At 39.4% G+C, this 15,634-nt stretch overlaps 1 protein-coding gene across 3 annotated transcripts in view; it reads right to left on the bottom strand.

Moving 5' to 3' along the window:
* Positions 1–6,890: 6,890 nt before the first annotated feature.
* The window catches only part of LOC125352944 (E3 ubiquitin-protein ligase TRIM38-like), a 105,742-nt gene continuing 96,998 nt past the window's right edge, over positions 6,891–15,634 (bottom strand). For all 3 annotated transcript variants that reach the window (XM_048348333.1, XM_048348334.1, XM_048348332.1), the window contains exons 3-7: positions 15,148–15,243; positions 12,563–12,793; positions 11,616–11,638; positions 11,407–11,519; positions 6,891–8,719 (exon numbers count right to left, since the gene is read on the bottom strand). In XM_048348333.1, coding sequence (XP_048204290.1) covers positions 8,202–8,719; positions 11,407–11,519; positions 11,616–11,638; positions 12,563–12,793; positions 15,148–15,243 — 981 coding nt within the window. In that variant the 3' untranslated portion in view covers positions 6,891–8,201. The remainder of the gene's footprint in view (positions 8,720–11,406; positions 11,520–11,615; positions 11,639–12,562; positions 12,794–15,147; positions 15,244–15,634) is intronic.

Genomic DNA, 15,634 nt, shown 5'->3' on the forward strand with positions numbered 1-15,634 from the left:
TTGCTCATATATATTTCCTTGCTCCACATATATACTTTGAACTTTTTGCTGGTTAATTAGACATAGGAATTGCAGGGACTTTTTGTCCTGGGCTGGCTTGGAACTTCAGTCATCATGTTTAGTGACAAACTAAAACTAGTGAGGGAACAGGTCAGGCTGCTTCTCAATCCTTGTAAAGTCCATAATACAAGCATTTCATGTCATTGCTCCCCTCTCCCAAACTCATATCTCTAACCACATTCATGGTTATTTTTTTCCTGGTTAAGATTATTTAAAAAATAAAGCTGAGAGGTGGGCCGCTTGGTGGCTCATACCCATAATCCTAGCTACTCAGGAGGCTGAGATCTGATGATTGCTGTTTAAAGCCAGTCTGGGCAGGAAAGTCTGTGAGACTTTTATCTCCAATTAACCACCAGAAAACCAAGTCAGGGAGAGTGCCTAGGCCCTGAGTTCAAGCCATCGACTGACAAAAGAAAAAAAAAAATAAAGCTGTGCGCTGATAGCTCACACCTGTAAATCCTAGCCATTCAGGAGACTGAAATCTGAGAATCATGGTTTGAAGCCAGCTAATTCTCTTTTCCCCATTTAGCCAGCAAACAGGCAAAAGAGGAGCTGTAACTCAAGTGGTAGAGCACTAACCTTGTGCAAAAGGGCTAAAGGAGAGCTTACATAAGGCCCTAAATTCAAGCCCACATACACACACAATAGTATCCACATTTCTACATCTTGTTTCTCTATTTTAGCAAAACTAAGAAATCAAGTCTTGTATGGCAGCACAGGCCTTTAAGCTCCAGGCCAGCCTGAATTACATAGTGAGAATGATGCTTCTCAGAAAAAAGGGAGAAAGGAGAGAAGAAAAAAGAAACTGTTGCCACAAATTCTCTGCTCTAGGTGTCAAGATCATATTCCTCTACTCACAGCCGCTAGGCAGACCCTTGTCAGCAGGTTTCTATATGTTAGTGAATCATTCATTCATTCAACAAATATTTGTAGTGCATCTAATCTGAAATAAGTACTTTGCCGACTAACACACTTGCCTACTAACCCAACCTCAGTTTACACAGACTTTCTTACACAGACAAGTATAGTTTAGCAAGCATGTTACTTTGAGTCCAAGAGAAAAGGGAAAAACATACCAAAGTAATAACTACACAGGAGCTTTGCTTACTGTTACTATGCCTGCCTGGCCTGGCCCAAGCCTGGCCCCCTTTCCTGCCTGATCACAAGGGCCAGCATTTATCCTGGACCTCATGGGGTGGAATATTTTTGACAGTACCAATCTTGTTAAGTAAGTGTAATAACTGATGTTATTTTTAGTTTTTGCTTTTTCAAATCAACTTCATTGAAAAGTAGCTTACATATAATGAACTGTACAGAATTTAAATGTACAGTTGAGGAAAAGGTTAAAGTGTTTTTTTTTTTTTTTCTCTTTTTCCCACAGTGTATTTAGTTGAGAAATATTTGTTGAAAAGATCTCCGGTGAGTTTTGGTAAATGTGTATGTACAACCACGTTATCACCAACCAAACCAAGATATGAAATATTTTAAAGACTCCAAAAAGTTTTTTCTGTGTATCACTGAAGTTAATTCTAAGATCTAAATAAATGGAAATATCATGTTCAAATGTTAGAATCCATATTCATGGATTGGTAAAATGCCGACTTCCTTCAAATTGATAACTTTTTAAACAGAATTACAGTAAAAACTAGCTACCTTGGGTTTTTTCTTTGTTTTCTTTAGGTAGAAATTGTCCCCTTGATTTTAAAATATAGAAATGAAAGGACCAAGGAAAACCAAACCAAAGGTCTAAGTAAGGACTTGCTAATTCAATTTTAAGACTTTTTTTTCCCTAAAAAGTGATAGAAATTAAGATAGTATATCAGAGCACATTGATCTAAGAATAAACACAAAGGTCAGTGGAATAGAGATTCACCAAATAGATTCACACATATCTATGGTGAGCTGGTTTTTTAAAAAGATGACTAGGATATTACAGGAAAAGGTCTTTTCAATAGATGTTCTTCAAACATCTAAATGTCCTGTGGAGAGCACAAAAATTCAACTATTGCAACATGTGAAAAATTAACAAGAAAAACCTACCCAATGGACCCAGAAAATTTGGTAAAGGATATTCTCTGGCAATATAAGGATAAGAAAATTGAAGTGCTAAAGAGATTATTTAAAGAGATTTAAATAACATAGTAACAATAATATGGTAACTTTTTAAAGCAAATTTGCCAACATGGGGGGGAAACTGCAATACAAGAATGAGAAATCACTTTACTTCTGTTAGTCTGGCAATAAATTAAAATGTTAAAACTGCAATAGGCATTTTAAGGATATGGGCAGACAGAAAATTCTCAGTCACCGGCACAAGAAGACCAACCAGAGCTGGGCGCTGGTGGCTCACACCTGTAATCCTAGATACTCAGGAGGCTGGGTTCTGAGAATTGCAGTTCTAAGCCAGTCCTGGCCGGAGAAGCTGCAAACTCTTATCTCCAATTAACCACCAGAAAACTGGAAGTGGTGCTGTGGCTCAAGTGGTAGAGCACTAGCCTTGGGCAGAAGAGTTCAGGAACAGCACCCAGGGCCCTGAGTTCAATTCCAACACAGAAGAAAGGAAAGGGAGGGAGGGATGAAGGGAGGGAAGGGAGGGAGGGATAAAGGGAGGAAGGGGAGAGAGAGAGACAGAAACAGAGAGACAGAGAGAAAAGAAGAGAGAGAAAGAATGAATACAGGAATAAGAAACACCACTCTCCAAAAACCACACGTGCAATACACCCTTTAAGTGTTCATCAATGGAGAACATATCAACACATTATCACTTATTCTTCATGAGAGTTCCAGTTGGTGGAAAAGATGCAAATGTGGGTATCTATCTACATAGCTCAAATAAAATCAATACCAAGCCCTCCCCAAATAGGGAAGGAGCTGGGAAGGGCCAAAGAAATGACATAAAAGTCTGTATAAGACAGCAATTGGTAGATACTAATTTACCTGTCCTTAAAAATTCATTTAAATGAGGGGATATGGCATATAACATGTGGGGAACCTTTTAATATCAATAAAAGCAGGCACCGAAAGAATACAATAGATTTTCAGAGGCATGGATGCCAGGATGTCACATTAAACATCATCTGAAGCAAATACATCTGAAGTCACATGTTAACCTTCAAAAATTGGTGGTGGGGCCAGAATACCCATAGTACCACTACATGATTTTTTTTTCAACCTATAGTCTCTCATAGGAAGGCTCAATAAACTGTGGGGTGCAGCTAGGAGGCTGGTAGGGGCACCAGCCTAGCCCCCTCCATTCCTGGCCTCTATTGTCTAGTCTGGTCCACCCACCTGCTGTGACCACCTACTTTACCCCTCGTACCTCTAGCGGACTCACACCTGGGATCCCCATCTCCAGCACCTAGAAATCTCCTCTCCTGGAGCTCTTGCCGTTAGAACTAGTTATAAAATTTGCAGCAGAGACCACCCGGAGCTCCCTTCAGGGTCTCAGATTTTCAAAGCGGCCTATCGGGTGAAAGGACGCTGGTCTGAGCAAAGAAGGCGGCCAATCAGAGGCGCCAGAAGACAAGCTGCTTGGCGGAGTGCGCTGAGCACACGGGGAGTATTGATGCCCATTGGCCCCAAAGCAGCACTGGCGCTGGGTCTGGGTCTTGCTGAGGAGTCCTGACTACTCCTCACCTTTGGGCCCGGGGAGGGCATTTGCTGTGCCCAGACCCTTGCGTTGGGCCTGGGGCAGTCTCTTCTCTTTGAGTTCATTGTGGCGTCTGACCTAAGGCTGCAATCCTATAAATTCTCCTCTGCCTTGGAGCTATATGGCTCTTCCCTGAGCATATCTAAATAGCCAGAAATTTTAGGTTTGAAAGCCACTGAGGCATCAAGGACGAATATCTTTGGAATAAACTTATGACTACGTTGTCCGGAGTAGGCTGGACATCAGTAGGTTAAAGCTCCTTAGACAACCAGAATATGCTGCCAGGGTCAAAAGCTACTGGAGGATGAGCCCTACCCAGCAGCAAATACTCTATCTCTAAAATTGAGTTTTCTAGAGTAATGAAAGGCCAGATAAGAGGCTCATGTATTGTTGATCCTACAGAGTGATGCTGACCCAAGAATTCCTCTTTAACAAAGGTTCTGTATATCAAAGTGCTTTTTCTATCATCTTATAAATTAACAAAGGTTCCTTGTGTTGTGTGCCTTGATGCCTTATCTGTCAAATGGATTATTGGCACAAAATTTACACTTACGAAAACAAACCAGAGTTGTTGTCCCTTGTCCATTCCCAACCACCTGGTATGTGTAATCAGAAAAGAAGCACAGATCTGGTTGTTCCCCAAAAAGGTATTTTGGAACTTAACTCTATTATCTTTAATGGAGCCAGAATACCCAGTGTTTGTGGGGTCCACGGATCAACAGGCAATGAGACACTCAGATTAGAAAAATTAAAAGATTTTATTGAGCAAGAGAGTACTGGTGCGCCAGGACTGCGGGTGGTGATCCCAAGATGCAGTCCCAGTCCATCTTATAAGACTGCTTATATACCCCCAAACTACAGGACTTTTGCTTTTTGCTTAACTTTAGGGGTGTTACTTCCAAGAGACTAAAATCAGATGCTTAGAAGTAGTAAGGTGGAAAGTCCAGCACAATCCTTATAAAGCTTGTGTGTTAAGAGATGTGATGAAGGCAGATACAATGCTAAGATAGAAGACAAGCAGCTCTGATGTCTGAGGACATGGCCTCTACCACCTTGTTAGAATATATTAGACATTGCCAGAAACAACGCAGACATCCAGGTACAGCAGAACAAAGGAAAGGTTTATTGCCAGCAAAGGGGCTGGCAAGACCCCTCCTCACTGGGAGAAGTGAGAAGTGTGGTCTATTGTCTGGGGTGACAAATATAACCTAGGAGGCCTTGGAGGTGGGGACTGTGGTGTGGAAATAGAGACCAGGAGCTTCACCATATCAGGCTAAGATAGATGGCTGGTGTCAAGGGTTTGTCCTGCAGCTGCCTTGACCCTGGAGGTCACTTGTAAGGAGATCTTGTTGCCTTACATGGTCCTAATTGCCCTAAAGGAGTGCCATCTCACAGAAGAGGGGGTGAAGGCTAGTTATTGTCCTTACTAGATGGGCCTAGTGTTGCCTAGGGAAGGAGCATGCTAAAGCTATGGGAGAGTAGGCTATCAGGCTTACACACCTCATTTATGCTTCCTAAGACAGGATGGCTAAAGACTTCTGATTTCCAGAACAAGAGGGTGGAGGGGTTCCTTCTTCACAAAGATATCATTACTTTCCTAGACACACACACACACACACACACACACACACACACACACACACACGTCCTGAGGCTTCAACTCCTGGGCATTCTTCCTGCAGTTTTTGCTCTAACTTAGTGCGCTACCAATTGAGCCACAGCACTACTTACAGCTTTTTGTTCATTGGAGATAGACTTTCCTGTTTGGACTTGGTTTGAACAGTGCTCCTCATATCTCAGCCTCCTGAATAGCCAGGATTTGGGGCATGAGCAACCAGTGCCTGGGTAATGTATCCATTTTATGCAGACATTAGGAGTTAAAGTGATTTTGCAAATTAGAAATTAAATTTCGGGCTGGGGATATGGCCTAGTGGCAAGAGTGCCTGCCTCGGATACACGAGGCCCTAGGTTCGATTCCCCAGCACCACATATACAGAAAACGGCCAGAAGCAGCGCTGTGGCTCAAGTGGCAGAGTGCTAGCCTTGAACAAAAAGAAGCCAGGGACAGTGCTCAGGCCCTGAGTCCAAGGCCCAGGACTGGCAAAAAAAAAAAAAAGAAATTAAATTTCAATAGTGATTGTTTTAATTATCTGAATGCCACTGGACATTTAATATTTATTTAATAATAAAATTAATAATTAAAAATAAGGATGGCAAATTTTAATTGGTTTTTGCATTCTTTTAGTGCTGGCAATCGAACCCAAGGTTCTTGCCTAGTCTAGGCAAATGCTCTTCCATTAAGCTATACCCTTCACTGATGTTTTAAAAAGAAAACTGACCAGTGATACAAAACTGAATGGATTTGAAAAGCAATGACTAACACAATAAGGAAACAAAGACGATGAAAGAATATCACAAATTTAAAGACAGACAACTGGCTGGAATGTGCTATAGATAAAACACCAAAATTGTTTATTGAAAACACTTTTAAGATGTTAAAGTGAATATTAAAAGCCATTTTCTTCCAACATGGTGAGTCTGATAAGGATTTTCCTTCCAAAAGTGTTATTTCCTTGCCTGAAATAATGCCAAATACTCAACAAAAAATTTTAATAGGATATGACTACTAACTTTCACTAGCTATAATATGGATTGAATTCTTGCACACAAAAAAGAGATAGCCAATAGAAAATAGTGTTTAAGATATGGGAACTTTATTACAAAAATTATGAGAAAACTGAAAAATATTTTTGTAAAAACAAAGTTTGAGTCACCGAACAATTGCTATAGAAACCTTCCTAAAAACAGCAAGTATTAGTTCAAAATTTCAAAACTTGAGATTACTTTTCTGTAGCTTTAGAGTAAACTTGTGATAAAAGAGGGTATATTTTCTCATACCTGCAAATTTTCAAAGAAATGCTGAACACAGACACCAACTGAGAAAATGTTTGCTAAAGGCATCTGTTTATTTGTTTTGTTTTGTTGCCAGTCCTGGTGTGTGAACTCAGGGCCTGAGCATTGTCCCTGGCTTCTTTTTGCTCAAGGCACTCTACCTCTTGAGCCACAGCGCCATTTCCAGCTTTTTTTTCTATATATGTGGTGCTGAGGAATCGAACCCAGGGCTTCATGTATATGAGGCGACCACTTTACCACTAGGCCATATTCCCAGCCCCTGCTAAAGGCATCTGACAGAAGACTGTTATCCAAAATATATGAAGAACATGAAAAGAAAATTAGCAACCTAATTTTACAATGGTCTAACTATCTGAACAGTTATATAACCAAAGTAAATATAAAGATGACAAGCACACACAAAAGATATTCAACATCATTTATCTTCAAGGAGTTGCAAATTACAAATATTCTATAACTCAGGAATTGTCTTTCAAAACCAACCTGAGACAAAATAAGAGAGGTTAAGACCTATTATGTATAATGGAGTCATTCTGGATATTAGTTATAATTGAAAAAAAAACACAAATGTATATGTAAGTGTTTGAGTAATGCTAGAGTGATATAAAATCACGTTAAAAAATACTTTGGGAAATTCACACTGAGAATGTCAAGATCTAACATACATGAGGTAGGTGCTTTAATCACATCAAAAATATTTGTCCTTTAGTACAGGAACATATTTTGCAGGACTCCACAACAAGTAGATTAACAACCAGGAAGCTATATGTTTCTGTATTTGCACACTGAAAAAGAACAAGTAACAGTAATGTGGTCTCTGAAACACTGACTAGGACATGACCATGGTTAAAGCAGTTATTAAGATGTGACCTCGGCACCAGAGGTGCCAGAATAGGGAGACTAAAGCAGAGATGGTGGCAAAACCAGTGCTATGTGCATTCTCAACACAGTCACCACCACCATGAGCACCTTGGGCTCAAAGCACCCCACTGGATAAGACTCTTAGGAAACTGTGCTTTAAGCTCTCAGGATTGTTCTTCTGAAGGGCAGTAAGCTGGAGCCGGGTTGAGGGTTCTCTCCTAGTGTTAATTCCCCCTCACTTTCACTCTGCCTAGCTGGTGATCTTAGTGAACTCATCTATCTTCAGAAAAAAAAAAAAAGCCCCAATAAAGAAAAACAAATAGGAAAAGACTGTGTTGAACCAAAAACAAGGGCTTGGTCAAAGGTACTGGGGCCAAAATGATTTTGACATTGCCAAAGAACAGAGAAAGCAATAGAAATTAAAGACCAAATCCCTGAAACCCTCTGAAGAATGATGTGGGTCATCATGACTATGTAGTAACTAGTGAATTAACAATCACTATTATCTTGCTTTTTCCCTCATTGAGACTAACCATCTGTAGGATTATCAGTCTTTATATTCATGAGTCTAAAAAACATTTATTAAATGCCAACTAAAAGCCCAACACTGTTCCAGGAACTATAGTGGCAGCAGTGATGAAAATGGACCAAATTTCTGCCTTTGTGGGAATTACGTATTTTCTCTTCTGGTTAAAGCAAGGAGACTTTGTTCCTTTCCTTACTCATCAGGAGGAGGCAGGAACAAAGGAGAATGCTGATAAACCTGGAAATAGGGGAGGAGAGTATCAGAGAAGGAAACTCTAGGGAAGGTAAACATATGAGAACCAGTAGTCATGTTGTAAAAGGACACCACTCCCGCCTCATAGTCTACAAAAATCCCTACAACCAGGGGCTGCTCATTCAGATGAAGAGGAGTTGGGGGAGAGGTAAGTGCCACAATTTGTTTGCACAATCTAATGGTCCAGAATCCAAACTCAGGCTCCTGCCTCATGTCAGTGCCCCTCTGTACATTTTCCAAGCAAACTCCCAAATCCCAACCAGTTCCTTCTCCAACATCCACTTCAAAGTAGTGTCTTCCTGAAGTGAAGCCCTCACAGCCCAGGACACAGGGAAAGGCAGTAAATCTCTTGGACGAAACCTCAAGATACTCCTTGGAGCATCCGCGAGTCACTTGTCTCCGATCATCAGACAGTAATAGGTCGGGATGTGCAGTGCTTGGATCCAGAGTCACACTGACTGCAAAACAACCACCACCAATCACCAACGGAATAAAAAAATGGTTTTTGAGGCTGAAAACATAATATTTTTCTTTAAAGTGTCTTCCTTGCTACATTGCCTACATTTGTCTTGAACTTACAGACCTCCTATCTCATTTCAGCACACAGGAATGTATCACCCCACCCAACCAAAATTTATTTTAAATAAAACAGTCTATATTTAAAAATCAGGCCTTCCTTCTTACTAGCTATATTAGCTAAGTACCAAGTGAAAATTATATCTATTATAGACAATAGCAGTAAGAACTGGCTTGTAAGTACCTAATTAGAGTTATAAACTTTGGATAATACATATATATATACATGTAACACATATGTATATATGTATATTCACATTTCAGATTTATAATACAAAGTGTTACATTTTACATGTATATATTTTAATAGCTTTACTTAAAAAGCCAGTCTATTATATACTCTACATGTTCTAACACATAATTATAGCATTATAAATTATAATTAAAATATAAACTATAAATAAAAATATGTATATTACATAGAAACATACAATCTATTTTATATATGTCAAAATTTTAATATGAATTCAATAACTGATATAACTCACTCACTGATAAAATATACTATTCAGACATTATTGAGGTCTCCTGAATCTGAAGTCACCATAAAGGAAAATATATCTAAAGTTGGGTCTCAGCTGTTCATTCCTGTAATCTTAGCTACTCAGGAGGTTGAGAACTGGAGGATCATATAGTTTGAAGTCAGCGCAGGCAGGCAGAAAAGTCCATTAGACTCCATCTCTAAATTAACCAAAAAAGCAGGGCTGGAAACATGGTTCAAATGGTAGAGTGCCAACCAAGCAACTGAGAAGCCCTGAGTTTAAACCCCAGTAGCAACAAAATATTGGGGGGGGAAGACTATGTCTACCCTCAATATAAAATTCTATTGACGGAAAAACAGGATGAAATAGTAAAATACCATTCACAAGTCAGGATACTGCCTACGATAAGCACTCAGTAATCAATAAAGAATCTAATAAAAATGTTAATACCACAGGGAATTGTGAGTAAATCACAAAACCCTGAGTGAATGCATATAAAGAAAAAAAACTCAACCTCACCAGTGAAACTATAGATACATAAGTCCATGATTAGTATTATTTGAAGCCTTTAGATGAACATACATTATCAATTATAAACAAAAATTCAGGGAGCTGTATGGTTGGGGGTTTTATGTTGCTGGTATGATACAATTTCAACAACTGTAGTATTTAGTGAAATTATGAGATACATCCCTCATATCTGCATTTTCATATAGGCATGCTACTCTAAAGGGTGTCTACCATATCAGGATATAAGGCAGAGTCCTGTAAGTAAAATGCATCAATATTTCTGCAATAAAACATACACTCAAAAGTGAGACAAAGAAAGACTTGAAGTGATCGCATACCATTGTACTTCAGATTTGGCCACTGTGAGAGACAAACTCCGGGGTGGCCTTCCATGTTCCCTGCCTTCTCATTAAATACAGGCAGAGCCTGAGGACTGTTTCTGACTAATAGACTGTGGCAAAGATGATGGGATATAACTTCTGTGATTTCATTTTATTGGTCAACACACCAGCTAACTAGCAGATCTGTCTTTCCTGAGCTCACTTTGAAGAAAGAACTGGTCACATCAAGAACCCATCTATACTCTAGTTGAGGGCAGGACAGGCTTTAATCAACTGTTAATAAACAGAAAGAGCCCAAAGTTCTATTGCCTTTGGAGAATAATTCTACCATAAACCTAAGTGACCTTAGAAATAAGACTAGTTTCTAGATCAATACCAAATTATAGCATAAGGTTGTCCACTCTATTTCTAAATTCCCAAAACAAAAAAGGTGACAAATTTGTATTATTTTAAACCATAAATCTGTGGTAATTTTTTGGTAGCAACACAAAACTCACAGTCACAAAATAATGTGAAGCTAGTTCCAATATTGAAGACAAATATATCATTATAAAACTTTCTCTTTTCAAAACAGACATAATGGTGCGTGTCTACAGTTCTAGTACTTGAAAAGCCAGCCTTGGATAAATACCAAGATAGAAAACTCTATAAATCAAGAGTATTTTGAATTTTATAAATATAGATAAATTGTGCAAAAGGCCCAAGCACTGATTAACACAAAGAAGCAGACGCTTCAGCCTTAATTTCAGCAAAAATCACTTTTGCTATGATTCTAACATTTACTGAATATTCTCAATTAGGAGCCTAACATGACTTAAAATATGTCTCATAATACTTACATAGCTTGCTTTCATAGCTCTAGAAATTCAAGATATTCACAGTAAGTCTAATCAGGTCTAATAGCATGATGTGTCCCTGATTCAGATGACAGTGACTGTGCTATAGACAACCATTAATGCACTCATTTTTCAGAAGGGGAACCTGCTTGACTAGTATTATCAATAGTGGCATGGTAATCCAAGAAGATCAGGATCTAGAAGGGTCAGCAAAGATAACCAGTATACATAGCATACTAAGTATGGGAATACAGCACAAAGGGAAAGTATATCAGTGCACTGAAAATAAGTAAACATACTATGGTTGAGAGCCTGTCCAGGACAGACTGTGATCCTAATTCCTACTTAAAGACCCTCCTGACCATCCCAGCCATAGCATTTAGGGATTGGGTTCACATACCTTGATAGCGCTTTACTGTTTTCTTCACATCAAAATAAAGCTCAGAGACATTGCACATAGTATGGATCTCCAGGGAAAAGTTCTCAGGGTTTTCCAGCTTCACCGCTGAACTCCTACAAGCAGCAGAGACCACAGACTTCCTCAGTGTTACAGTCCCTTCAGATCCCTATGTCCTCTAGACTCCCTTCCCACAATCCTGCAGGGCTTACCTGACCAAAGTGTCTTTCACACCCTGTTGTGGAAAAAAGAAAAGCAAAACAAAAGGTAAGTGTGTTAACATCAAAAATTCATGGGCTGTTTTCTATAAACATTCCTCCCAAGGAAGGAAAGAGAGCTGCCCAGCCATCAATACTAATGGACACTCAGATGGAATGATCCCCATCCCAGCGTCTGGGCAGACTCAGTAAGAGTCTGTAACCATCTTCTGGAACCCTGTGGGAAACTATTATCTGCAATGAAATCAGCCTATATGCTTTCTAAGAAGGCCAAGAACTTTCTCATCCTCCCTGTGGCAAAATTGGCTTCCAGTGAGCCCCTGTTACAGGTCACTTATCACACAGGTCTTTTTCAGGTTAATTGAGCCACAGCCTGTGAGACTGGGACCCTGAGGTCAAGCAGCAGGTATTGAAGTGTGGGTTTTTAAACAGACATGCTCCATTCTCAACCCTGGAGAGTCACCACCAGTGACTTTTGTGGAGCCTGGATTATGAGTCTCAGCTATTTATATCTTAATAGGACACAATCATGATGCAGTTGCATGAAGCATGACTTCTACAAGTAAATAAGGGAACAGGTCAATCCTTATGTTGGCTGCCACACTGTCACCATTTGTCACCTGGAAGAGTACTTCAGGAATGAGTCTCTGGTGGGAAATCTGAGTGCATGGACCAAGGGGAATATAGTGGCTAGAGTTAGCCCAGGGTTCCAATTGGCCTCTGTACCTCTGCATAATGAACAGAAAGTTACTCTATAGTCTGGTGGAGGCCATCTTGATGATACTAATGCAGCATCCAAAAGAACATTACCTTACTTCCTCAGACTAATGTGCCCTTTTGGTGGAGGTAGGCCTTGCCAAGCCTTCCATGCTTCCTTACCCATTCTCTTACCAAGCCAGTGACACACACCTTCTTTGCCTGCTTTAAGCCCACATCCTTACCTGAAGCATGTTCTGGACTGAGCCTTGACATTTTGCCTCCAGTTCCAGGATATGGCTCTTGAGTTCATTGCTCTTCTGCTCCAGACTGGTCTCACTGCTCCTCATTCTCTTCAGCATCTGCTCTTCTTCTTTTTCCAGCTTCCAGATGTAAGATTTCTCCTCCTCATGCAGAAAGCTCCGGAGGTTCTTGAAGTCAGACCTGATTTTTTGTCTCTTTATGTTTATCTCTTCCTAGAGTCACAAAAGTATGGATGAAAAGTAGAGAAGAATCAAATATCTATTTGGATACATAAAATATGGCACAGAGAATGGATATTCATTCTTAAGAAAGAATGACCCACGCTACGAGGATGAACCTTGATGATATTCTGCTAAGAAGAAGAAGAAAGAAAATAGACAACAAATATTTTAAGTTCTTACTTATGTAAAGTACTAGTAATAGTCAAATTCATAGTCACAGAAAACAATACAGTTGTTAAGGGTATTGGGAGAAAAGCATCATGGGGAAGTTCATGTTTAGTGAAACAGAGGCTCTGTTTGGAAGATGTATAAGTAATGGAGATGCACATGGCAATGCTGAGGAAGACACAAATACTTAATGCCCCTGAGGTGCAAACTTAAAGCGGCAAATTAGCCAGGCGCTGGTAGCTCACGCATGTAATCCTAGTTATTCAGGAGGTTGAAATCTGAGGACTGGGGTTCAAAGCCAGCCCAAGCAGGAAAGTTCATTGAGACTTATCTCCAGTTAAGTAGCCCTCCCCTTTCCCTCCCCCCTAAAAAAAAAAAAGCTGGAAGTATAGTTGTGGTTCAAGTGATAGAGTGGATTTAGGTCCAGAGTTTAAGCTCCAGTACTGGCACAAAAAAATTGAAATTTTGTGTTATGTATATATTTTGTCATACACAGAAACAAAGAAAGGATGTTCTGAGGTATTAACTTCATGTGGAAGAATTTCAAAGTTTCTTGCTGGCACCCAGCAAGAATCTTTCTGATTCTCTATGGTCATGTGATTTCTTTTTTTTCTTTTTAACCAAGATATTAGAAGGTAGGACAAGAATATTTGATAATGTAATTTGGGCCAGACTCAAATACCAGTTCATATACTGACAATCTTTATACATTTGGGACACATTTGAGTTATAAGAAGATGTCTCAGTCTTAGGGTTGTTTTTTTTTAATCATTAGCTGGCAAAACACACTAAGTAGATTTTAAGACAACCAGACTGGTAGAGTTTTTACACAGAGTACTGATATGGTAGACCTGGTCAAAGGTAAGTGGGACATATTCACCACGCTATGGTCCTGTTCATCATCCCTATTGCTGTGTGAGGTTCCCATGGAGACTGAAAGGAAGCACATTCCCGTGAAAGGGAACCATGTCTACAAACCAAAGAATAACCCAAATCGCCCATCTTTTCAAGGGAATGAGTTTTAGTTGGGGTTATTTACAGAGCAATGGGTGACTCTGAACAGCCACTCCACTGACATCTCACCACTCCTTGATTATGTTCTTTGATCTCTGGGCAGTAATATTTGGTGGGAGTGATGACCAAGCAGGGAGGGAGTGGTGACTAATCATCTCTCCTAATGATCATTCCAGGAGGGCAATTGTAACTACCCTATGAAAATGATCAAATCTTAGTATTGATTAGCCCATGATTCATAAACATTATGATCATTATTATGATTCATAAACATTTTGTTTATGTTCTTGCCCTAATGCCAAGATCTTTGGTCTATTATCATGGCAGTTTCTGCCTCAAACTGTGAGATTATGTTAAAAAAAGGATGGCCAGTTTTTCCACCTAAAATATAAAAAAAATCAACTTCATGAGATTTGGTTCACATTCAAGATATTAAAGTACAGTTTCCCAGTGTGCTTTCCAAATCACATAGTATTTTATTGACCATGTTTTTGAGATAGTACAATTATTGACTTAAGGAAAAGTGAATGGTTTAGACAGGAGACAAGTGCAGATCTATACATACATAGTATATGATGGGCTTTCCATATGCATTAAATATAACCAAAGTCTTCCCAGGGCCCCAAATCCAGAATTGAGGGAAGAAAGAGCTTCACTGTCCAACTCAAGTTTTAACATCTACACATAAGAGGTAAGGTTGGACAGGATCCCTTGAAAGGCAAAATGAGGAATCTGACTGCAAGTTAACAGATGGCATACATTTACAGTAAAGGTGTATCTCGGACATGTGGACAATCTCTACCTTCAGCCATGGAAATTGTCTAAAAAAATTGTACCGTATGTACATTCATGCAGTAGCTACAATGCTCCTTATAATCAAATAGATTTCCTTCTATGTGTTCATATAGGTCAACTTGGAGTGATCTTGCTTCCCAATGTTCTCAAAGATTAGTTTCTGATCCTGGAAGCTCTCATAGACATATTCAAACCATTGTATAAAAGCAATGCTTTTTTCTTTGGGTTCTATCTATCTATCTATCTATCTATCTATCTATCTATCTATCTGGTGCAGTGATAGTCAACCATCATTGTGCTTTGTTCCAATCATCCTCTATGCCTAAACTCCACAATAGGAAATACCTTCAGATTCATGAGCTCATTACCTTCCAGTCATTCATCTGCATCGTCACGAACACTTTGTGATTCAAACATTCTTCCTGGAGTTGATTCAAGTTAACCATAGCATTCTGGAGCTGTTCCTGAATGAAAAAACTGGGTAAGTAAAGTTCAAGCAATTAAACTTTTTGTTACCTACCTAACAGTAATCCCTGCACTCCAAGCTATATTCAAATCCCAGGAAACACTTGAGTTCTTAACAAATTTCCCAAGGACTATGCTGAAGGCTATGTATAGTAACACATAGATCATCTGTGCATCCTTCAACAGGTGGTATGATATGTGATATCATTTCTGTGATGTAGAAAATAGGCCTTAGAGAGAGGTTGAATGATACTTCCAAAGAGCTATAAATGATAGGTAGGAAGCTATGGTTCAGTTTCATCTGCTGGCCCAGGACCTGAGTCCTATCTATGACAGTCTTACCAGGAAAAAGCATGCATAGAATATGATACCACCAAAAAAGGAGATTTT

Source organism: Perognathus longimembris, chromosome 6, assembly GCF_023159225.1.
Source record: "Perognathus longimembris pacificus isolate PPM17 chromosome 6, ASM2315922v1, whole genome shotgun sequence".
Classification (NCBI taxonomy): domain Eukaryota; kingdom Metazoa; phylum Chordata; class Mammalia; order Rodentia; family Heteromyidae; genus Perognathus; species Perognathus longimembris.